Raw genomic sequence first — 25718 nt, forward strand, 5'->3', positions numbered from 1 at the left:
CTGTTTGAAAGTGCTCTATAAATACTGTTGACTTGACTTGTTGACTTGACATTAGTTTTGGTTTGTTACTACAATTAATGTTTGCCCAGCCATCTCTTCATCGTAGATGTAACTTAATTGCTCTTGGAATGTGGGCAAGCAAGCTAAAATTTGAACTGATGACCTCTTGAATGTGAAGCAGTCTTGTGATCCATGAGCCAGTTTCAGTATTGTTTGAAATTCACATGTCAATGTAGCCTATTTCTCTGACCAGGGTGCCATCTCCGTGTTCACACTCGTGCCTATGACATTGTTAAATAGCCACGGACATGGATGTCCTTTATCATGGGCTTGGATGGAGACCAATCCAGGGTGTACCCAACACGTTGCTTAAAAAAAAAGTGTGTGTGTGTGTGCGCGTGTTATTAATATTCTGTATTTTTATGTTAGTGCACACTACACCCTGAGCAGCCTCTCAGTTTCACTTTCACACAAAAAAAAAGTATTAAAAAATATATATATAACAAAGCAAGTCACCTTTCACCTACGGCAGCACGTGACATGCATCACCGGAAGTTGTTAGCGGTCAGCAGCCTGCAATTGAAGCTTGCAATCACAGCTGTTGCCTTATATCGCACGCATGCGTGCACGTGCGGGAGCGGGTCAATCGTGGGAGGTCGGTTGCTTGAAAAGTCGATCTTCGGTCAAAAAAGGTTGTGTGTGCACCCCCGATGTCGAGACTGTCTCCACGAAAAAAAAAATCTGTGCTTCACGCAATGTGTTTAAGCAGATGGTTATGTGTTGATGACAGAAACACATTTCCCTGAAAAGTGAATGAGAAATATTTGGAATAGTTGGAAGTGTTTGCTAGGTGAAACCAATGCGATTAGTGGGTACTGAAAGGAAATTGTCACACAGAGCACAATCGGCCCACCAAAAACACCAAGTAGACACGCAAGCAGTAGAAAACAAACTCAATGGTACGCCTGTGTCATACTCACAATTACCCACTTGGTTACTCATCACACAAAACAGTCCGGAAATAAGTTTTGAACATTATATAAATGACTTCAATTGGAAAATGACGCAAACATTCTCCCAGTGTTGGAAACAACAAAAACACAAGTGAATCAAACGTCATGGAGTGCTCGGAAACAGATGACAAGAGTGACTGGCATTTATTTTTTGAACGTTTCACATGTTCATTGTGTTGTAACATACATGCCCATCAACAACAGTGTATTTTTAAATTTTTTTTAAAATAAGGCACTCTCAAAGAGTCATCATGAATGGCTTTATCAATGTAAAGAGAGCAGACAGAAACCAGAATTCCATCAGGAGGGTGCTACCATTGTCATTCTCGACCACTAACATGACATCACACCGTTAACATAGCATACGTAAACTACTATTTAAAGAAAGAGGACGCAAAAAAAAAAAGAAAATGGGAAAAAAAACAATGCAAGATGATTGTATCGCAAATTATAGACATTCAATTTTGAGCCTGTGTGCTTCGTGGTTTCATCATTCACTTCCACACTGATGATCTCTCTTATTCCCCAGCACACATGCGCACACACGTGTGGACCCGGAGCACTTTGACGTCAGTGCCCAAGATGACTCAAGAAAGTCAACAAGCAACTTTTGTTAGCAGAGGAAGAAGTCATGGCCTAGCCAAAGCAGTCAGCTTCTTCAAATACAACTGGCTTCAACAAACGCAAGAACAGTGGTCAGCAATTAAAAAAAAAAATCTGATCTAGAGGTGTACTTTTCCAAGTGATTTAAAAAATATTTTTTTTGCACCGATTCCGAATCTTCCCTCATTTTTTCTCTAGCACATCCTGTTTTTAATAATAATAATAATAATGTAATATAGTAATTGATTAAGTAATATTTATGAATGAAAGGTCAGATTCAGGAACAGGTGGAATTTCTTTATGAAATGTCATATCTACAAATTACAATGCATGGTAAAATGTGTATAGTGCAAGCTTTTATAGGTCAAACTTCAAAACACAAAAATGAAAATATCTCAAAAACATGATGTGCTTAAAAAAAAAGAGTTAAGAATTATTATTATCCATCCATCCATTTTCCGAACCGCTTGATCCTCACTAGGGTCGCGGGGGGTGCTGGAGCCTATCCCAGCCGTCTTCGGGCAGTAGGCGGGGACACCCTGAATCAGTTGCCAGCCAATCGCAGGGCACACAGAGACGAACAACCATTCACGCCCACACTCACACCTAGGGACAATTTAGAGCGTCCAATCAGCCTGCCATGCATGTTTTTGGAATGTGGGAGGAAACCGGAGCACCCGGAGAAAACCCACGCAGGCCCGGGGAGAACATGCAAACTCCACACAGGGAGGCCGGAGCTGGAATTGAACCCGGTACCTCTGCACTGTGAAGCCGGCGTGCTAACCACTGGACTACCAGGCCGCCTTGAATTATTATTATTATTTTTAAAATCAGTGTCAAAAATACATTTTGGGACCATTTTGCTGTCTCCCTGTGTGGAGTTTGCATGTTCTCCCTGGGCCTGCGTGGGTTTTCTCCGGGTGCTCCGGTTTCCTCCCACATTCCAAAAACATGCATGGCAGGCTGATTGAACACTCTAAATTGTCCCTAGGTGTGAGTGTGGGCGTGGATGGTTGTTCGTCTCTGTGTGCCCTGCGATTGGCTGGCAACCGATTCAGGGTGTCCCCCGCTTACTACCCGAAGACGGCTGGGACAGGCTCCAGCACCCCCCCCCCCCCCCCCGCGAAGATAAAGCGGATCGAAAAATGGATGGATGGATGAAATTTGCTGTTGGCCGGTAAAATCAATCTTGAAATGGAAAGAACATTAAGAGTTGTTGACACGACAGCGTTTCCTTTTGAACAAATACTGACTGGCAACCAGCCCAGAGCGACTAAAATGATTGAAATCATTTGGATTTGTATTCAAATATGAAATGATTATGGGGCCACATAGAATGTAGGTGGACTACAGTTTTTCTTGACACACCTCAGCAATCCCTAAAATATACACAGCACTAAGAAAACACATTTAAAAACAAAATAAAAACTGGTTTATAGCCGGACAATTTTTTTTTAATTGAAAAGATATGGATTTTTTTCTTTATGAATATTCACTTCATCCAGACCTAATCAGCATTGTTTTATATCGTGTGTTTCTATGTATATATAAATCCGTCTTTGGGTTTCTCCTTTCAAACAACCGGCTGAGATGACATCCCTGCATAGGTTTTGCACAAGCTGCCTAAGCTAAACACGCTCACACGTACATCTGCACACACTTACGGACAAAGAGGAGCCATCACGGTCGCGCACACTCATCCACATCCCCACGCGTCACGTCAACGGAAGCCCGACAGCTTAGTCAGAACTCAAAGTGCTCATGAAGTATTGAAGCAGAGAGGATGGAGGTAGACTTTGCCCCCCCCCCCCTAAAAAAAAATAGTAGTGTCTACCAAGCATCTTTTTCAAGTCGGTGCATCATCTCATGAGATGAGATGCAACATTTTTTTGTCCTTCTCACGCTCATGTAAACATTGGAAGAATTTGGTTACCTAGAAAAAAACATTTCAAATAATTTGAGGAGTGTGTCTTTCTCATCGACACGTAAATGATGCATGCATCAGGGATGTGAAACTCGCAGGTTTATTCAAACGTCGGAGGTCAACATGAAGGCTTGCCTTCCAGCTCTGGCAATGATTACCTCCGCCAGGGAAGCGCTGTCCTAGCTTCAGCGTGCTTGTCTTGAAGGCAAATCTTGAGCATTCAAGTCTTCACTGGACGTTTGTCAGTGTGAATTTCTTTTGCGAGCACATTCGGTTAAGCGAGAACAGAAAATCACAACGTGCAAGAGTGCCAATGAGAAAAATCATTTGTGGAGCTCCCCATGGCGGTGATTCTCAACCAGGGTGTCGTGAGAGATTATCGGGTCTGCCGCGGTAAATGACCAAATTTCATTTTCACAAAAATGATCATTGACTAGAAATAGCTGTTCTTCTTTTTTCACTGATGCCAGTGATGTATAGTGATAGGCAGAGAATTAATTTCTCTGCCACCCCAAGGCTGAAGGTACATGTAAACCAGGGATGGGCAACTGTCGGTCCACGCCAACACCTGGCGTGGCCCTCGATTAATTTTTTTGAAAATGAATGTGGAGCTGAGCGGTTTTAAGTTGGAATACGAATATTCACCACCGGATGGCAGAAGTCACTCAAAAGTGCCTCCCACACCAAGACTGTGCTTCTTCATCAGAGAAGAAGAGCAAGCAGTTCCGGCCAGGACCAAATTAGCTCAGGGAAATGATGTCTTTTGGGTGAAATAGGAATCGGATTTATATGTTTCAACAAATTTAAACGCAAACCTGTCCAACGAGTTTACTTAGAGACGTTATCCGCCATGAAAGATTGCGACCCAAGTTGCCACTGCAATACTGAGCTCAAAAGTACACACGCAGCAATTTTGTTACCCCGCAAGAACCGTTGACAGTTCGTTGGAAGTGCATGAGGACTTACTAAATGTGTGTACTCTAACGTTTATGGATATAGACATCCAGCGCTTAATGGCGTTACAAACGCATATGGTGGCTTTGATTGAGCTTGCCCGTTCATTTGGAGAGACATGCGCCTTGTAATACAATGAACATCTCTGACTGAGTTTGTTTTTCTTCAAACACATCCACAAAATGCTGGTCAGCACTTTCTGAGTGGACATTTTTATGCAAGAAGGGGGGAAAAAATGTTGTTTGTGTTTCAAGCCTTTGTAGTTGAGAAGGGGTTCGTTTAAATGCATTTGAGCTTTCGAATGTCAATAAAACACAGACATATGCAAAAATTTTGTTCCGATTCCAAATGGCATTTTTGCGGTGTCCTTCCTATGTGGTCCCCCAGTAGCATGATGAACAATTGTGCCCCCCACACCCCTCCATCATTTAAGTTGCCCATTCCTGACTTCAACTGTGTGTCCACCTGTTGGCATTCATACAGTACCAGGATGGTTTTGTGTCCAATTAAGCAGGCCCGATTTCACACTGAGCAAGTAAACCGAGATGAGGACATCATCATTACGTTGTACCTGTACAGTGAACCCCCACGTCTGACGCGAATATCTGTGAAGTCATTGATGGCCACCCCAAAATGTTTGTCATTGACTTAATTTTCCGCAAGAGACAACTTAATTTCTATTAGAAAAGGCGAGCCTGAAAATGAAGTGGCTCTCCTCACTTCAGTGTACTTGCTTGGCTCCAAAATACCACAAGATGGCGCCAAAAACAATTTCTTTCTTTCTTTCTGTACAAGACATGGCTTTCACTTTCCAGCAAATACCAGGATAGTTTCCTCCCCAAAAATCCCCTCATAGGTGAATTTGTGATTGCCGAACCGCAAATACGCCGGGGTCACGGTATCTACTTTCGGTATATTTTTTTCTTGGTGACATGTCGTGATATTTTACGGGTCTATTTTAACATCTCGCAAAGAAACGAATAAACTCCGAAAGCAATCAAGCAAGAGTCGCGTGCTGTTACGCGAGCATCACCTTGGTCCAGCTGCTGCGCTACGCCAAAAGTTTTGTATCCTTAGCCTGACATGAGGCCGGGATGCAAAAAGTGAGCATCGGTGCAGCATTAGGTCCCTAACAGGCTTGGCAGTGGGAAGAAGTGATGGCTCAGAGGCACTACAAGGAAAGCTTCCTCAGTAGAAGTAAACGTTTGGACCCTGATCATGTCCTACGAGTCGCCTTTTAGCAGAGGATCTACTAAATGCGGCATTGTGAGCCAATCAGGAGCACTGGGAAAGATAAAGTGCAAAGTACAAGCCGAGCCCCCCAAACCTCAGTCTATGACAAACCATTTCAACATTTAGTCCATATCCTCTTGAGGGCCATGTACTCATATGGTCTTTGTCTTCACTAGTGGGACAACTTTGGCATACTAGTCGGTCAACAAATGCTTGTGGTATGACAAAACTCCACACTGGTTAACAACTGCGTGCCGCATGTCACTACTAAATTGTGACATTATCAAATTTGACTCGGAACCGCCTAGCGTGTCACGAATAGCACTAGTGGTACGCATCTACAACGAGTGCACATTTTTGCCTCACTTGTGATATGCAGTATACGGTTGCGGAAGGCAGCAGTGGGGAGAAAAATATAAACCAAACGCTACTCGTACGCCACAGTACATGGACATCAAAGACATGGAATAAATGCTCAAACATCTTGCGATTTGCGTGTGTGTTTCGTTGCCCGTCTTTGGCTACGTCGTGTCCACCTGTGCTGTGCTGTCGCCCTTCTTCTCCACACTTTCCGGCATCACGTCCGTCTCCTGTGCTCAGTTCTTTTTGAAAAAAGAGAAAAGTTTTCGGTCCCGGTCGGACAGGCGTAGCGCTCGTCTGGAGGACTGAGCGCCGAGAGCTCTGGACGACCTGGATGCGCAGGATGGGGCGGAGCGCCACTCGTCCTGGTGCTTGTCCATTAACTGCTGGTCAATCACTCTGTGCATGTCGTCCTGCGGTGAGGCACAGAAAGCTCTCATCACTCTCCTGAGTTCAACTTTTCTTTCCGCACATGACTCCCAAACGGTGACCTTGACAGGTCAATTTCATTTGACCTTCTCCAAACATTTGCATGCACATGTCCAACTGTTTCATGTTCAGCACATTTTGCACAGCCTGCTCTCCTCTCACAAGGAGCGGGAAGACAAAATTCACAAATGGTCAACCAATATTTTTCCAAGTCCAATTAGAATTAAATCGACAATTTCATCTTTATTTTTTTCATGTCCTGTATTTACCACACTGTGAAGCGCTTCGGAGTATTGGGTGCACCTTCAACGAATGGCCAATTTGAAAACCGTTTTCATCGGGCGCAGATGCATAGAATAGAAGCTACAATAATGGCTGCAGTTACGTTATGCTTCCGCTCGAGGGAGCGACGCCTATGGGACTGCAATACAACACAGCTTTATTTATATCGCGCTTTCACAACCGCTGCAGCTGTAACAAAGCGCTTTTTGAACATTTAAAATACTACATTCAAGAAATCAGAATACTGATCCATATATAGAGCGCATTGGATAATAGGTCTTGTTTTGAGAAAATTGAATGCTCTCAAAATTAAACGCAACACTTCAAGTGACCCCGTGTTGGCTCTTCTACCTGCTGTTCTTCACCGTGCTCGTAGCCCACATTGTGATATATTGTCTCATTTAGAGCAGCTATCCCCAACCTTTTTTGCCCCACGGAGCGGTTTAATGTCAGACAATATTTTCAGGGACCGGCCTTTAAGGTGTGACGCACAAATACAACAATTATAATATGATATGGCCTGCATGAAAACAATGGTGTTTTCGAAACATAATAATAAACACAAATCACGACACAAGGAACGTCCTATCTGGCCGCACTCTCTGGTCGAGATGGTAACGTTTAAACGTGCCTTCAAAATAAGATACGCCGCAAATGCAAAGTGCATGAAAAACCATCACCGCATATTATGCAGAGTAGGCTTGGTGCTTGGTGGTCATCTCCCGTTGAGATAAATTGAATATTGAATTGAATACAACTTTATTGTCAAATGTGCTGTACGTAACATACAGCACAGATGAAATTTCTTCCCTCTCAACATAAAACAAGAGGAGCCGCTGCGGGTGTCCGCGCCGCCATTAATAAATAAATCCTATCTTAAGTAGGACTCCTGATACTGTCTATTAAATGTAGCCTTCTTTTTTCTTGAAAGTCCATAGGCTCCTCTTCTGGCTCCTGGCTGGGCCTTTTCCCTTTCCCAAAGAGACTTTTCAAAGACGTTTGTTTTATTACTCAGTTTGCAAGCTCCTGGGTTTCATTTTAGCGGTAACCTATCACATGACTGAGAAGTGCACCTTGACCTGCGTCAAGAGTGACAAACTGTAAACGGATGTAAAAGGGAATCCGGTAATTTCTAAATAAAACATCTTTCAGTTTCTGAAATAAATAAATAAAACAGAAGTAAGATAAGCTACTTGTTTTTTTTCTTTGCGGTCCGGTGCCAAATGACCCACGGACTGGTGCCGGTCCGTGGCCTGGGGGTTGGGGACCGCTGATTTAGAACTCCGAATTTTCTTGAAAAAGGTGTACCTCGATTAGGGGGATCCAGTCCACTGTTGCTTCGAAAAATAAAACCCAGCATAAAAGTAAAACGGATTACCTGATCTGGGATCGCAAAAATCGGGGTTTCTAGATGCGGATCATTTTGATCCAGGCTACATTTTTTTTAAACACCTGGCTCCCAATGTTATAACCCCCTGTTGTCAAGGTTACTGGTACACGAACAGTGGAGATAGGCGAACACAGAATGATGGGTGAGTCCTCACTGACAGTCAATAGCTTCAGCTGGGATGTGCGTTTTTCCCCATGGCGTGGAATGGCTCAGCGTGGCATGAAAGGGTTTGTGCAGAGTGGAAGGATGGGACGGTGCAGGTCGGCTCACCTCTAAGGCAGGAGGGGTGTAGGGGGAGGGGTTGTACCACAGGGTGAGAGAGGGTGGTACGGAGGCTGAGAAAGGCCACTAGATCAGAAACCACAAGAGCCAAACTGTAAAGAGCCCTGAGGATGCAAACTGCGGGTAGGGAGAAGAGAGAGGAAAGAGCCGCTAGTTACAGAGGAGGACGGAGGGGGAAGTGACAAAACCAGTGTGACCACGGCCACGTAAAGAAAAAAAAAAGTGTGCTTCTGAAGCAGGGTACACACATAGGGTACTAATAATTTCAGAATATTCTCTCCTGGTAAAAGTCAGCAAAGCCTTTTATTTTGTATTCTACTAGTATTATACTCTTTGTTTTTCCTTGTATTTTTACGGCAACGACTGCCACTCGGAGTCTTGGTTCTGTGACAGATGGCTCGTTTGTTGTGTGCAATTCTCGATGATGATCTCATTATTTGTGCGGTGTTGCACATCTTGAGTAGACTAGACGACACACAATCAAAGCAGTAAACACATACACACGTGCTAGGATTATTTTAATTGTCAGGTGTGGGTTCACACACAAAAAATCAACACGTGTGTACCCAGTTTAAGTGAGTGATTTTCTGTGTGTTTCTTACCATATTTTTGCCACAGAGCGAGACAAGTGACGTGGTCTTAAAGGGAGGTGCGGAGGTGATGAAACAAGGTTTTAACTGAAACATCTCCATCGAGACAACTCACCTGCCAAGCCTCCAGCTGCTGTGACAGATTGAGCTTCTGCTGGATGGCATCCAGAAGCTGACTGTTTAGAGACATGATGTCTATTTTACACTTGGCCAGCTCCATCTCCACTGCCTTCTTCCTGGAAGACACACACAACACACAGTGACAAGATGGCAAGCATGAACGTCTCACACAAAGAGAGAAAAGGGTTTAGATAGTTAGATAGTAGATACTTATTTTCTTGCAGGGTGAAATACTGAAAATGCCACTGTAAAATGCCACTAATTAATTCGTAACAATCAAGCCGCACATGTTAAATTCATGAGGCCTTTCCTTAAAATACAAATAATAAGCATCAAATAATAAAATCCCAGTGGTGTCCCTACTTGGCTATGGCATCATCTCTGTCTTTAATGGCACTCTGAAGCTGCTCGCTGGGTTCTCGGACCTCCGCCATGGTCCTCATCCGCTCAGACTCCTCTTGGAGGGAACACATTTCTACTGAGAGCAGCGCCATCTGTAGGTTTGATGGGGAAATCACATGAACCCGAGCTCTCGTTTTATGGACAATGTTTTCATGATATTGTCACATAGTCTGTCAAATCCATGTGGCATGTACATGTAAATGTTTAAACACCCCTAACCATTCACATGTGCATGTGCCAATGTCCTGTACATGCTGTACAGCAGGAATGTCAAACTCATTTCACACACTCATTCAAGATTAAACGAAATTTATAAAGAAAGGATTTTTTAAACCATTTACACACGTGCATGTAGGTAAAATATAAATTTAATCACTGCCTACACTTTTCAAACTAAAGAGAAAACAGTGTGCCCCCTAGCGGATAATCCATGAATTTCATTTTATTAAAAAGATTCATCCTGTGATTTTATGCATTTTTTTTCTTCACTTTTAAATTATTCTGCGGGGCTGATCAAACTCCTGTTTGACACCACTGCTGTACAGGCATATATAGTGAGGTCTCAAAACGTCTCTTACAATTGAAAAAAATGTACAGTGATCCCTCACTCTAACGCGGTTCACCTTCCGCGGCTTCGCTGTTTCACGGATTTTTTAGTGCAGTTTTTTAAATGCTTTTAACCCTTTAAATCAGAACGCGTCGGCGGGACCGCGTGTCGACAGTACAGTATTTCCAAAAACTATTATAGTTATTTGTTGAAAATTTTGGGGTTGTGCTTGGGCCTGACAACAGGTTTTGGTCTTTGGTTTCATTGTATACATAGTTTAGTATTGTATGATAACAGTAAAAAATAAAGCTCACTACTTCACGGATTTCACCTATCACTGGTTCTTTTTGGAACGTAACCCCCACGATAAACGAGGGATTACTGTATACATATATAAATGAAACTGAATGTGAATCAGGTTTGTTCCAGAGGAGGTACTCGGTATTATGAAAGTTTTTAATCAAACGATATTTGTGTGTTTCAGGTGCCCTGCTGATGAAATGAATAAACCCTTTAAAATGATTCGTCCTCCAGAAAGGGCATAGAAGATGTCGAAAGTCACGTCCGTTAATTTGTGCATGGTGCAAGATATTTAAGGAGGTAGAGACAGTGTTGGATATGCAAAAATAAATATCTACTCTTTAATTTGCAATAATTTCACTGATTTGTATATTTGTTTGTTTTGTAATTAGTCTGTAAAACTCTGAAGACGCACGTGTACACGACTGTACACGCCTTTCAATGAACGTGCACATGTACATTGCTAGCTGTATCCATGCTAAAATGAGAGTTTATAACTAGAATGTCACTCAGTACAGCGCAGACCTTCACAACAAAAACTGAAATGTTCATGAAGCATCGTGTTCATGCTCATTTGTTAATTTGCCAGCTACTTGATGGTTTTGCATATCTTACAGGCAATTGGTGCCATTATGATTCCACTAGAGTTCCTTTATACCATATCTGGAACGAACTTTATAAAATCCTTCTGAGCTGTTTCAAAATGTGAAAAATGTCATTAAAACAATATGTTTGCACAGTATTGTACTTAACTGTGCACAAGTAATGGACCCGACTTTCAACACGTACCTGATTGTGCATCCGTAGCAATTCCTCTTTACTGTTGTGCGTCTTGTCCTGCTCAGCTGCGTACAGCTCTTTGACTTCTCTCAGCTCTTCTCCCATCTTCTTTACTTGTTCCTCCAGAGCTTCCTCATCACTGCGTCGAGAACCCTTTCGACAGTATACACATGAGAGAAATTCTGCGGTCATATACCGGTAATGTACCCTACAAGGCTAATTACTGGACTTTAACAGTGCCAAGTTTTAGGATCCAAAGTGGATCGTGCATCAATTTCTATTGGGTCATTAATTGGCACAATATAATATTACAATCCATTTTAAACATTGTTGAGCAGGAAGGGAAAAAAAAATCTTGGCAAATGGTTTTGCTGTTGCTGTGAATGAAGTCTGTCATGGTCCATATGAATAATTTTGAGTATACAGTAATCCCTCATTTATCGCGGGGGTTACGTTCCAAAAAGAACCTGTGATAAGTGAAATCTGTGAAATAGTCATCTTTAATTTTTAATTTTAATTTTTAAATTTTCGTTAATCTTAAAAAAAAAAGAAAAACCTAAACATTTTCTTACAAACAACTGACAGTTTTTAGAAATACTGTACAGAAGGTTTCGACGACATTGTGTGTTTATGTCATGGAAAAATTTGGCAAGCTGTACAAGGCGAGGCGCAGAGACTGTTGACATTAGTCTACCGCCCCTTAGCCAATCGGGATGCAGAACACCGTCCAGTATAAAAAGAAAAAAAAACTGCACAAAAAGATAAATGCTGTGAAAGATGAACCATGTTAGAGCGAGGGATTACTGTATCTCAATATTTCTAAGATGTAAAGTACAATGTGTTAAAAAAGTACAAATGTAGTACAGTGAAGGATACAACAACTTACGTTGCCAACAGTACAACAATGTGCCCCCCCCCCCCCCCCAAACTTTGCGATCCATTTATCCACATGAAGTTTGCATGCAAATTGGAGCGGACTTTCAGTTGACTTTCGACAAAAAGCAAAATCTACTCCCCCCCCCCATATACTGTATGAAATTGGAAAACTATTGGTAAACTCTCCGTTGGTACCGTTGACTCGTTGCCATCAAGCAGGTTCTGTGTTAGCCTGCGGAGTTCTAGCAGGCTAGCATGAAGGCTCCCAGTGGGCACATCCTTGACGGACGACGTCTCCGAGGACTCGTCCATGGAAGAGTCCGTGGACAGCGCAGAGTCTGTGACGTCATTCCCTCGGAGATGGGAGCACAGCGTGCGCACGTCACAAAAGGCTTCCCAAAGCTGAAGACGCAGCTACGGATGGAGATGCAAAGAGCCAAAAGAAGAATTTGACGGCCTGCGTGGCTTGCGGCTGACATCCGGGGGTCGGTTTACCTGCTCTCTCTCCTGCTCCTGCTCCTCTTGCTCCATGCTTTGCTCGATCTCACACATCAGGCTGGACTGGTGGGGGGTGAGGCTATGCAGGCTGGTCTCCTCCGTTAGCTCCTCGAGTCGAGCTGTTAGGTGCCTGTAGGACATCTGAACTTCCTGAAGCTCCACCTGATTCTGCCGCAACTGAACATAAAATAAGCACAAATAGGCATTAAAAGCTTCGAGAAAAAGGATCTCTCCTAACCCTGCGGAGACACTATTCTGCCCCCTAGTCGGCTTCCATCCATTGTCTATTGCGCATGTGGACAAAAGACCACCCAATAAATCCAAATGGCATGTTTCCCATCAGTTGCGATGGAAATAAACTATCAGAGAGTAAAACCATGGCATATTGCAATGATTTTAAATAGAGTGACAGAAGTCTTGCAAGATTTACTGCTGTTCAACATGACATCAAATTTTTGGATGACTGAGAAGCAGTTTTCTTTCTTTCTTTCTGTAAATCATTCCAAACATGTCACCAGCCACTTAACTCATTCAGTACCAGCCAATTCTGGACCAAGTCTGAAAAGACGTTTAAAAACGTCTTTGGGAGTGAATGAGTTAAACAAAAAAGTATAAGCAACATAGGTGCGCACAATTTTTGCGATCTTTCTGAACCTTTTCCAATGTATAAATACAAAGTCTTAAATTTTGTACCTGCAGGTCCTTCTCGTGGCACTGCGTCTCCAGCGCCAGCGTCCTGTCTCTGAGGTCTTCCACAGTATTCTTGAGCACTTCGTTCTCCTCCAGCATGGCATGCACCCGCCGCTCCAGCTCCATCTTCCTCTCCGACAGCATCTTAATCTAACATGTGCGGCATCAGTGATTAGAAATGACACCCCGTTAAAAAGGATTATGGGTACAAGATGAGGACCGTCTTGATTTTCTGGTCAGCGGCAGACAAAAAGGGAAGTCCAAAGACTTGATTAAAGACTAAATATTGCGCTGTGCCTTCTCCAGCCAAACTGGGCTCTTACACGAGATTAAAAAATACTCCCACTGGTCTGAAGAATGCCTGTTGCCTAGCACAGGCGTAGGCGGTAGTAGCTACCCTCGTTTTAGGAATGCCTTGGTGATACGGTAGCGCCTACACAAAGCTTAATATCATCTTAGTCAGCGAGGGACGACCTTCAACTTCCCCTCAACATATTCTTCACAGTGGGACTTGGATTGTTTTTTGTTTTTTTGCCAGAGTAGAGACACACATTAAATGAACAACACGAAAAGATCATTTTATGCCCTCTGGATTTGACCTACATCCGATAGCCTACTTTACACTACACTGCGGCAACTCGCACATCAATACACGCAATGTTCTGGACATTTAAGCCCACAGTCGTCTTTTTTCTCACACTAATCAAACGGCAGGAGTCAGCATCGGCATGTGAAATCAAAGTCTATGAAAAGTGGAAGCACCCAGACATTGCAGCACCTGAGCTAAAAATAGAACACACTCTTTCTCCCAATTATAGTGCAGTCAGGGTATTTTCCCTGCTGTCTCATAACAGAGAGACAGACAAAGAAAGAGAAAGAGAGAAAGGACAGAAAGAAAAAAGGAAGAAAGGGAAGACAAAGGGAATCTTTAAGTTACTACTTTTACCGTGATACCAACAATGGTTTATTGCGGCTGCAATCAGATATCAGCACATGACTGACGACACAACACATCTCATGTGCCTCTTTGTGGTTTTTGTTTTTTATGCCTGGCCTCTGGAAGCAGGGGTTGACATCAAGATAAGAAACAGGTATTTCATGCAACTCGTGTAGAAATTCATCTTTGGGGTTTTTTCCCCCCTGTTGCATCATTTCAACTCAAATTCAAATCATTGCTATAACCCTTGTTTGTGTACTTTCAAGGAAGCTACATGCAGCATGCAGTCAGGCCAGACAACACCTGTTAACCACTCACTTCGAGTCCTTGCTGCTCCAATCAGGGAGGAGGGAAGAAGTTTGAGCAAGGTACAAAGAGAGAGAGCAAATGATGAGAATACCTGGACATTAGTTGTTGTCAATGTTTTTTTTAAATGCAATAAAATGACATAAGTGACAGCCAATCTCTGACACAGTAAGAACATGTGTTTCCCTTTGGCGACATTTTCTTCATTAAAATGACCTGAAACAAATTGTCATCCCCCAGTGACCCACCAAAAAAAAATAAAAAATCTAGAACTTTACTTTGTGGTGTGGTCAATGACTCCAACAGCAAATTTGACTTATCTAATCAATGACACAGCAATCCAATCGTACTTATAAAATGGGCTCGCCATACTTGGTCAGAGCTACAAGTTAGAAAGTAGACTAGATGTATATATATTGTTATGGGTGTGGTGGAATGGATGAGGTTCCGCTTCTAAATTCAAAGTTGCTTGAGGAGGAACGTGGTATTTCATTTGTGAAACGGTCACCTTCCACGGTTTTCATGTTATTGTAGCAGAAATGACAAAAGTGAATAAAAGGTTTTGTTAGCATAGATGGAGCGAGTACAACCGTGCCTAAGCATAATTTCTATCAAGCTGATAACGACTTACTTCAGCTTGTAGCGTTTCTAGTCGTGTCATGTGCTGGCTCGTAGATGTACTCTTCTCCCTGAAGTCGTCCCGTAATGAATGGACCTGAGTGGATAGTTGCCTCTCCACATCTGCAGCCTGAACAGACGGAGACATGGTTACATTGGAGGGAGAGGAAAAACTAGCAAGAATTAAAACAATCACAGAGGCGCACGCAGGCACGCGGTGGGCATGTCCTCAGTGCACATAGTAGAGGAGGATCGACAACAACCCGAGTTGCTCACCCTGACGGGAAATTCAGCCGCGCTGTTTATACTGTGTGTCAATCCTCCCACCCAAATCTGTTCCTGTAAATGTGAAAACAACCATTCCTACACCACAGCAATATTTCTCAAAATGTCAAGGTCTTCTTCCAGAATCTCTCAAAACAGTAGTTTCCCGCTTAAGTAGCTGCGCTATCAAATGCCCTTGCACGCATCAGCAAACTTGATGGGATCAAGGCCCCATGACACCTGACTGTGCTTTATTAGCATAACCTTGTGCTCAGGAAGCTGCCAATTATGCGATGATCACTGGCATACAGACGGCAGCAGCTTTAAAATCGCTCACTTAATACGGCTTCCTAAAAAAAATACAAGTACGTGTAAGGTTATGGTGTTAGTTGTACACAAGTTTACATTTTAATAAACAATACCTTCATTGGCTGGTACGGGAAATCTTAAAAGAAAAAATATGATGCATTTTATTTTCACAATTTAAAACAGTTGCTTTCCGTCTTGACAATGGCTGGGGGGTGTGAGTCTAGCTACTGCTAATGCAATGTACCACTTTCCTTACTGTGACCAACATGGGCAAAGCTGGGGATTTTCCACATAGTGAGGGTTCATCAGTCTTAGCTTCTTTGTCGCTATATTGCATAACTGCAGCATGCGGCAGACACATCACAAAACACAAACGCTGTGTGCCCCAACATCAACAACTCAGATAATGAATAAATACTGTATTTTTATTTCAATATTTCTGCAAAGAATAACCGCTATTCTACATTATATGTACTGCATCCATTTCACCATTTGCAGAGCCAGGCAGTGACATGACCGCACACACAAACATCTTCACAATACGACAGTGGTGTGCAACAGAGTCTAATATTTTGCATAGCTCACTTAGCTTAAGTTGGAACCCGAAATATTTTAACCATCGCTCAATATGATGCAGTACGGCTTTGCGCTGCCAAACACTTCTCCCACAGGCATCTTGTAAGTTTGCTTTGTTGTATCATAAGAGCCGGTCACAGAATCACCAGGGACCCCTCAACAGTTCCGTTCAGTCGGATACGGAAGTAGGACATAGGCGGCGGAATCGGTGACAGCTGCATGGCATGCTCCTCTTTGTGAAGCAACCAGACGCACAGTCTGTCATGGCTACTTCAGGGTCATATAACCTTTAACTACAGGGTGGCAGATTGACAGAGATCATGGCTGACTGACACATTGTCTACTCGCTTTGTCTGGCAACTCCTCGCGTTGCCCGTTTTCGTCATGGAGGGGAAAACATAGCGAAAGAAAAGCGGTCGTCAAAAGGCAGTTGATGGCTGCGGGGTGGACTCATTTCGCACCCTTGGTCTGTACTCTGACATTCACACTCACACGCTGAAACCGCTAAATAAGCCTGCATTAACTGTCAGGGGTTCAAGCACAAACACACTGCTTCACAAATGCATGATTTTTATTGGGGGGGGGGGGGGTTGCAGAGGTAAGATTCAATCCAAGAAAAAAAATAGTCGGAAATAAGTTGAAAAATGATACTAATCATGATTAAAAAAAATAACTGATAATTAACGAGGGGCGGCCCGGTAGTCCAGTGGTTAGCACGTCGGCTTCACAGTGCAGAGGTACCGGGTTCGATTCCAGCTCCGGCCTCCCTGTGTGGAGTTTGCATGTTCTCCCCGGGCCTGCGTGGGTTTTCTCCGGGTGCTCCGGTTTCCTCCCACATTCCAAAAACATGCATGGCAGGCTGTTTGGACGCTCTAAATTGTCCGTAGGTGTGAGTGTGGGCGTGAATGGTTGTTGGTCCTTGTGTGCCCTGCGATTGGCTGGCAACTAATTCAGGGTGTCCCCCGCCTACTGCCCGAAGACGGCTGGGATAGGCTCCAACACCCCCCGCGACCCTAGTGAGGATCAAGCGGTTCGGAAATGGATAATTAACGAACCTAGCACCACTTTTTGGGATTCAACAAAATGATCTAAACCAAACTGGCTAGGACAAAATGAACGGAACACGACTGACAATGGGAAACACAAGTGAATGTTTTGAGATTCTATTGTACCCTGCACAGTTTCAAGACAACCTGTGCCAGCAGTTCGCAAATATGCTACAGGAAGCGAGCCTCTTTCAGATTTCCAAGGGGCCAAAATAGCTTCTCCATATGAGAACTTCCTTAATCTACAAAACTTTAAAAAAAAAACAAGGCATCGATTCTTGCCCAGTACGAATGTGGGAGTCTCCCTGCTCATAGAAAATTGCTTGTGGCTCGACGGACGAGATACAGCGCGGCAAATGATCGTGTGCTGGAATGGTTTCACTGTTGTCGTGCTAAAAACTTCCCGCTAACTGGGCCGCTAATTCGCGAGAAGGCTAGCTCCATAGCGCAATCTATGGGCATAGACGACTTCGAAGCGTCCGGTGGCTGGCTGCAAAAGTTTGTTAGACGGTATCAGCTGACCAATTCTGTCTTGTGTGGTGAGGGAGGGGAGTTAAAGATTGAGGTAACGTGACAGTTACTTGCAACTAGCAATAAAACGGTATGATACGCAGGCAAACATTTTCATTCACCAAAGAATGAATCCAACAAAACAACCCAAAATAGACTCTTATTTTCCCAAGACAGAAAAAAAAAATCAACATTAAAATACTGTACTGTGTTGGTGTGATTTGTTGATACTCTACACCTGAACTGTATACTGTACTGCGTACACAGACATACTTTTTTTTGTATCAAATGGCCACTAATGATTTCAATGCAACTCTTGTGAAGTGAAGGATGAGTGGTTCGGAGAATGAATGAATATTGTGAATTGAGTGAATATGACATATGTGACCAAGTAAAACTCATCTGCACGTAGGCACACACACACGCACACACACGCACACACACGCACACACACAGGATGATTTACATCACTCCGGGCCAGAAATGAAGGCAGAAACGCTCACAGTTGAGATCTTTTCCTCAATCAATATGTTACCTGTTGTTACTAATTAACTTGAGTGAGGGGCTAAGTTGTTTTGGTTCTAGTGCATATGGCAAGGCTATTACCATGGATTATAGCCTAATCCCCTCTGTGTTGCATTTTACATCACTTCCGTCAGAGAGTCCTGCTTGCAAGGCCATCCTTTTGTAGCCAATTGAGAGCTCCGATAAGACATTATTCCTATTCTCCTTTCAATTATTCTCAACTCAACGGTATTTATAGAGCACTTTCAAACAGCCAGAGATGGAAATTAATTAGATACTGATCAGATGTTTTTATTCAAAGAGTCGACAAGTAGCACCGGAGAATAGTTGCGCCAAATGAAAATAGAGCATGTCTTGTACAAGCAGTTCCCCTGGGGGGTGTTTATGTTCTCAACATCCAATCAGACTTGTAAACAGTCGACAACAGTGGTGGCAGCCCATCGCTGAGTAATGAGCAGCAGAGAGGTGGGTGGGGGTTGGGGAAGCAAGCCAATTAGAAAAGCAGTAAAGGGGTGGAACAGGCAAGCACCGTGATTGACCTCATTTGTTCTGTTATGCAAGGTACCCATTTTCTTGCTCAAAGGAAATGAATCGTGAGATCTGAGGGGATGCAGTCTACTAACTCTTGGGAATGTCACACAATCACGGTAACCGTAACACTTTCCTTACAGCAACAGATTGGTCCTGCACTCTTCTTTCATAAAATATGATGAAGCCATTGCGATGGACGCTGGTAATAATAATAATAATAATAATAATAATAGTCATAATGATAATAATAACAATCATTATTTTTATTATTATTAGTTGTAGTAGTAGTATCTGACCAAGATGAGAGGAATCACAGAAGCAAGATACAATACAAAAAGGACACCCATGGGTCTGCCAGTTAAAATGCAGGTCAGTCAATCCTATCAACACGTGCCAAGCCGCAGAACCTCTTTTCCCAGGAGAAGGATCAATGTACACACAAGGCCACAGACACGACTGCAAAAGAGATTAAGATGCGCACGCCATCTTTTGGGGACTAAAGCTCGAAGGCATTTTACCATGTGGCGTTTATACCCTTTACTGGCCTCCCCACCATGGATGACAGGCAGGCGAGGGAAAGACAGCAGAATGCTGGGTCCAAGCATGGACAAATTATGTGCTGAAGTGTGACATCACACCTTTGCTCTAGGATGGTAAGGATGCCCCTAAGGTCCAACGATTGGGAATTCCAACACAATTTTGTGGTGGGGAGGGATATGTCTGGAAAGTGACAGAATGGTGTACTCGTGGTCAGGATGTCTGTCTGCCTCTCAGTTGAGGTTGGGCAATTCAATCTCGGCTATGGCCTTCCTGTTTGGAGTTTTCATCTTATGCTCGTGCTTGTGTAGCTTTCCTCCAGCTACCTTCAGCTACAAAATATTAAAATAGAAACGACAAAGTTTGTTCTGTTGATGTTATTTTGGATGAAAAAGACATTTGGATTTGAATATTACAATACAGTATTATCGCATGAGGCCTTCCCGAATGCCCCTAGTTGAGAATGTTCTGAATTAAATGAGGTAAGTTGCAAATTTTAGGATCTTTCCTCATTTTTCATTACAGTTCGGAATGTTGAAAGATGATTTCATTGTTTTTAGAAATATTTTATGATGGTCACGCCTTGACCCAATATTTTTTTTTTCTATTTGTGGCCATCTAGTGACTTAACATTTAATGCATATGGACAAGATCATTCCCCACTTGGTCACAACTGAACTGTTTTGTTTGTAGGGGCCGATTTTAACACGTCTTCCATATCTTATCTCTCGTCGGCCATTAAATGAAGCCAAATTACTGCAAGTGTCTGCTGAGTAGGCGAACCTTACCTGGGACGATCTCCTACGAATGCTATTCATTATTACTGCCTTGAAATACCTGTCAATATGCAGAGTGGTTTTGCAGTGTGCAGGGCAATCGCTCGGAATTGTTCGACATGATAAGCTTCAAAAGCACACCTTTCACACTGATGACTTTGGGTGGAGTATGAACGCCGGGCTGAAGACAATTTGTCCCACTGTGCATCTGGCTGCGCATCTTATGTCATGCAGGCAGACCTGAATTACGCCGAGAGACCCCGACGGCCAACCCAGGAACACATGAACACATGTGTACTTTCTTTATATGGGGTTTTCTGTTACGTGGAAGAACGCTTAAGGCCATGTGACACAAAGCCCAGACTAATTAAATCTTCCACGCTGCCTGAAGTGTTACATCTGAAGTACACGCTTGCACATGCAGACACAAATACACACATGGACTATTTCTCACCCTTCGAAGCTGTTCGAGAAGTCGGTGGTTTTGTTCAGATAGCTCACTGATGGCCTTAGTTTTGTCCCTGTCAGCCTCTCTCAGCTGGACCTGGTGTTGCTCCAGTTCTCCCTGTAGCTGCTGGATGTCAGTCTCCAGGTCGGCTACGCGGCCCTCCCACTCCCCCTCTCGATTTTCCAGACGCCAACGCAAGTCATGCTTCTCCTGCTCCAAGTGCTGCCAGAAGAGAAAAGTGGCACAAGATTAGATATTATAGCTGTAGTGCCGACATCCATGAAAACATACAATATGTATAAATAGCACACGGTATTTTAGATGGTCTATCACAGTTTGGAGTGCGTTAAGAAAAGGAGGTCCTTCACCACTGGAAAATGATGACAGAACTGGATGTAAAGTAAAATCCAGTTTTTCCTTCTACAGAAATTGAAATGTGTTTGTTTTTCCAAAACAAGCACTAAATTGTCATTTCATACAAAGTTTTTATTGGTAATAATTTAGATTGTAAGGAAGGGGGACGACAAACTTGGCTTTTGCTTCCTTCTTTCTGGTCTCGAACTTGACACTTGAGTCTCTTTGTTTCCCCTTAATGTGTCATTTTTTAAAAATATTATTTGAACAACCGTCGTCCTTGTCTCTTCATAGCAGTGACCAGTTGGCCACTTGGCTATTAACAATGGCTATCTCACAATTTAGATGCATCGGTTGTTGTCTGGATAAAATGGAGTCGATGGTAAACAAAGAATTCCAAAACAGACGCAACGAAACAAGTTAAACCCCAAAACAACTTCAAGGGGTCTGATATTGGGAAGCAGATTAATTCTGAGCTGCATCGTGAGGATGAATATGGATCAAAGGGCTGAACAGATGTACAGTCGATTCAGTGAGCTGTGTACAGTGAAGGGATTAGTCTTGTTTTTCCTCAGTCTACATATTAGCTAGAGTGGAGAATACCCCACACAGAAAAAGAGGAAACAAAGCAGCATGGTATTCCATTGTCAAAGTACTAAATAGGTGGTCACTGATACAATTCGGGATAAACCAGAAGTTTGACCAAAGTCATGATGAGTTATTCCTGCTGGTAGGCCTACCAGTAAATCAAGGCAGATGGGCACCTTTGTCCAAGAAGGCCATGAAAAAGTGACTTCAGATAACTCTTGTTGTAAATCGAACAGGTTCAGAAAGCATTGAAATAAGAAGCAGGCTTTCATAGAACTAATCCAATTGGCCCTTGAGATTACTTTTGTCACAGTTATGGCGCAATGTTAAACAAAAACAAAACAGAACTGAAAAAGTACAGTACCACTTACTAGGACAATAATCCCAAAAGAAAATTAGTTTTATATGAAGCTATGCTCAATTGTATAACATTACTTTTAACAAACCTTGGTCATTGCAAGTACATCATCGAGATCTAAGAGCATTTTCTGTTGATGAATCACTTTTATTACCTCTAATTTGTCGTTGAGGTCTTTGTGCATTTTCTCATATTGCTTCGTCAAATCTTGGTTTCGTTCGAGTAAAGCTTTGCCCAGTTTGGCAGCTAACACCAAATCCTTTTCCTTCTGACGGATGAGAGACAGCAAGTCGGCATTACGGTCCGCCGACAGCTCTTCCGCTTTATCCTGCTCGTCGCTGAGCATGGCCAGTTCCTCCTCCAACGCCACGCCGAGGCCTCCGGAGCCGGAGCCGGCGTGGCGCAGCGGGTTAGCCGGGCAGCCTCCGGGCTCGTGAGCTGCGGGCTTGCGGCACGGCTCCATGTAGTCGCTGTCCAGCTCCAACGGTGCTGAAGCCACGCCAGACGTGCTCAGGTCGAGGCAGAACGCAGACATGGCTCAACTCCACGGCCGGCGGGACGAAGGACGAGCCGCCAGATAGGAACCGACTGCTTTTTATTTAATTGTATTTTTTTTAAGCCGAACGAACCCACCCTACTCGGACCGGGTTGGGCTGACCGTAGTGGCCTGTAATGGAAAATTCATCCATCCTCGTTGAAGCCCCTTCCTCGTCGTTAAGTTGGAGCCAGCTCTGCTTGAGTCTGAATCACAGCGAACAACGCCTCCCCTCCTGGACTGCTCACTCACTGGCTGGTCTCAAACGTGCGGAAGAAGAAATGTTTTATCATAGTGTTAATCCACATCGATGAGTTCTTCACTGCAGTCTGTCGCTGTGCGCCCATCCCGTCGCTGGACTCCGGTTCCCCCATTTTACTGTTAGCCGGTTACACTGGAGACATTGCGAAAAGACCTCGCCGCCCGCTCTATCTTTTCTCGTGCCCCTATTGAATGCGCGCTCTCGCCGCGTCAGTGACGTCAGATGCAACCTGTTACAAGTTGCCACGCCATTGGCTGAATATGATAGCCCCATATTTTGGTGCTTCTCACACAGCTGTGTATGACCTCCAATTATGAGCACGAGGAGCGCACGGGGGAGCTGCAGTCCGCCATAACAGCGTGGGAAATCGGAAACAGTATTTTTTTTAAATGGCATCCATACGAATGTGTGCGTGTGTGTTTGCGTGTGTGTGTGTAACAAATGGAAGAAGTGCCTTTCAGCTTATCCCAGTCAGAGAGGTCTCCACTGCAAGGTACCGATACACCACATTTCTTTGGTACAGTTTCCACGGCCACCCATTTTTATCCAGGTTAAGGGACCAGGGTATATGTGTGTTTTACCTAAGGCAAACATTACCATTTGCTCTGACCGGGATTTGAACCTCAGTCGCTGTGTTGGCTACTAACCCATAGTTGTCAAACACTGTCTTAACCATGTTACAAAAATGTGTCTCTGATGCCTTGCACTGAGTCAACATGTCTGATGGTTAGCTGTGTTGAATAAACTGTTTAACTGAATCAACAAATACAAGGAGGTGATCCATTATGGCAGTCACCAGTGTGTCTAGGTCTTGACATAACAAGACATAATTCTGATGGGCTCATTTTCCTCCCTTTTACCATTTCAAATGATTATTTCATACAATCGACAAACCACATAGATGTCATACTTAAACTAATTAGCGTAGTCTTAATTTTTTCTCTAAACGCCTATACACTATTTACAGCCACATGGTTTTGTCCTCCTCACCCACAGTTCCTACTGGATGAATTTAGATGTTTTTTTTTTCTTTAGAAGAAAATCGCAAAGAAGTTTTCATGTCAAACGCAAGCGCTTTCGAGGTACAGTAAAAACAAAGGCATTTGCTTCATCGTTCCAATACCTTTGAGAGGAAGTCTAGGTTGTGGTTTGATGGAAAATACAGAATAACAATAATTTTAATAAAAATCTGTGCATTTTTCATTTTTCATTAAAAGCACTCATAATTCATTCAGTTGTGGCAGCATGTGTATGGGTGAAGGCTGAAGGGGTAGGGATGAGGTCAGAATGTGGCGGGTGGGCACCGATGAATGATTACAAACAAAGCCTCTTGAGCTGATGAAGACCACACAAAAGAAGTGGGTCACTGCCTGCTGGTCTCCTGTGGGGGGGATAGACACATCATGGGTGATTTCCTCTGAGCTCATCCAAAGCGCACATTATCCTCATTAGTGCAATGCTTTTTGAGTTACTGTATGTAGATTAAAATAAAGGAGAGAAATGTCAACAAAAATATAAATCATTGCATTTTAGCCCTAGCAGAGCGACAGTATATCAACAGCAAACAAGGCAAACATGCAAACACTACATTCCGTTTCAAGAAAAAGGATGTGAACTTTTACCTGATTTTCTACGTAAACTAGTCATCAAACGTGATGAGATCATCGAAATCGCAACAATAGACAACAACAGCCCGCTGAAATTAAATGTTGTGTTCCTTCAGGACTTGGACAGTTTGCCATCCGAAAAATAAATTGCATTCGATGCTACGGCGTAACCTTATGAAAACAAGCACACAAGACATCTCAAGAATATTATTATGCCAAAGAGTTGTGCAAACAGGAATGGTCCAAAATATCCCCCTGATTGTTGTGCAGGTCTGATCTGTAACATCAGGAAATTGTTGAGATTATTGCTGCGAAGGTAGGAAAAAGGGTTCTTAAAACTCAAGATTAGTATACGTTATCCACCCTGCTCTGTGGAACAAGTAAACCATCCATCCATCCATTTTCCGAACCGCGTAATCCTCACTAGGGTCGCGGGGGGAGCCGGAGCCTATCCCAGCCATCTTCGGCAGTAGGCGGGGGACACCCTGAACCGGCTGCCAGCCAATCGCAGGGCACACAGAGACGAACAACCATGAGCGCTCACACTCACACCTAGGGACAATTTAGTGTGTCCAATCAGCCTGCCATGCATGTTTTTTGGAACGTGGGAGGAAACCGGAGCACCCGGAGAAAACCCACGCAGGCCCGGGGAGAACATGCAAACTCCACACAGGGAGGCCGGACAGAGCTGGAATTGAACCCGGTACCTCTGCACTGTGAAGTCGACGTGCTAACCACTCGGCTACCGGGCCGCACATGTAAACCTATACGGGTAATAGTTTGTGAGGTATTGTCTAAGAAAATGTGTACTGTGACTTAGAGAAATCCGATCAAAATGTGTCCTACATTTAATCAGAAATCCAGGTACTATAATTCCAATCCAGTTCAGATATTTTTCTTGCACCTGCATACACTGACAGATCACATCGCATGGACTGTAGCTCCCTCTGTGGAACAACGAGCTATTACGCTCACTGTTTTCAAAATAAAACTGCCATAATAATGGTACAGTAGATGGTTCGGATTTGTGTAAAACGTTCTGATATTTACATCAGTTTTGCTGTACATTAGAGAAAAAAATGGTCACAGTTATTTACCACAAAGTTCCCGAGTGACCTGATGTTTTTGTCAGTTTGTCTGCAAGATCAAAATCTTTTCTTTTTTTTTCCACCATCACTATGTATGACTGGTTGACTGACACAGTGAGCACCATGAGTGCTGAGTGCTGAGTGTTTCGTGATTATGTAGCAGTCTGCCCCTAAAACACACGAAACATAAATCAATTTTCTTCAGTCTATTGTATGACAAAGCCTCTTTGAACTCAAATGGTTGGCCAACAAATCGTAACCAACATACAT

The 25718-nt window shown here is 43.3% G+C and overlaps 1 protein-coding gene across 2 annotated transcripts; it reads right to left on the minus strand.

Moving 5' to 3' along the window:
- Positions 1-3622: 3622 nt before the first annotated feature.
- Positions 3623-22921, minus strand: bicdl1 (BICD family like cargo adaptor 1). Of its 2 annotated transcripts, XR_015101020.1 has the most exons (11): positions 22111-22921; positions 20663-20878; positions 15148-15264; positions 13277-13423; positions 12581-12760; positions 12281-12499; positions 11219-11362; positions 9544-9674; positions 9176-9296; positions 8459-8587; positions 6361-6500 (listed from the first exon to the last, which is right to left on the minus strand). XR_015101020.1 is itself a non-coding variant. In XM_086112318.1 (10 exons), the coding sequence occupies exons 1-10, from the start codon at positions 22489-22491 to the stop codon at positions 6324-6326; spliced, it is 1833 nt and encodes a 610-aa protein (XP_085968444.1). In that variant the 5' UTR covers positions 22492-22921; the 3' UTR covers positions 3623-6323. The 2 variants fall into 2 exon arrangements, 1 of the variants encoding a protein (XP_085968444.1); XM_086112318.1 differs by lacking the exon at positions 8459-8587 and having other exon boundaries at positions 3623-6500.
- Positions 22922-25718: the final 2797 nt, after the last annotated feature.

Source organism: Hippocampus guttulatus, chromosome 5, assembly GCF_054856545.1.
Source record: "Hippocampus guttulatus isolate MCC_2025c chromosome 5, RoL_Hgut_1.0, whole genome shotgun sequence".
NCBI lineage: Eukaryota > Metazoa > Chordata > Actinopteri > Syngnathiformes > Syngnathidae > Hippocampus > Hippocampus guttulatus.

What these genes read in the sequence shown, in the direction of transcription:
- bicdl1 (XM_086112318.1), bottom strand. Translation starts at nt 22,491, where the DNA reads ATGTCTGCGTTCTGCCTCGACCTGAGCACGTCTGGCGTGGCTTCAGCA. An exon ending in ACCTCAACGACAAATTAGAG is followed by an intron (nt 20,879 to 22,110) that starts GTAATAAAAGTG and finishes CTCTTCTGGCAG; the next exon opens with CACTTGGAGCAGGAGAAGCA. An exon ending in AGCAGCTGGAGGCTTGGCAG is followed by an intron (nt 6,501 to 9,175) that starts GTGAGTTGTCTC and finishes GCCTCACCGCAG; the next exon opens with GACGACATGCACAGAGTGAT.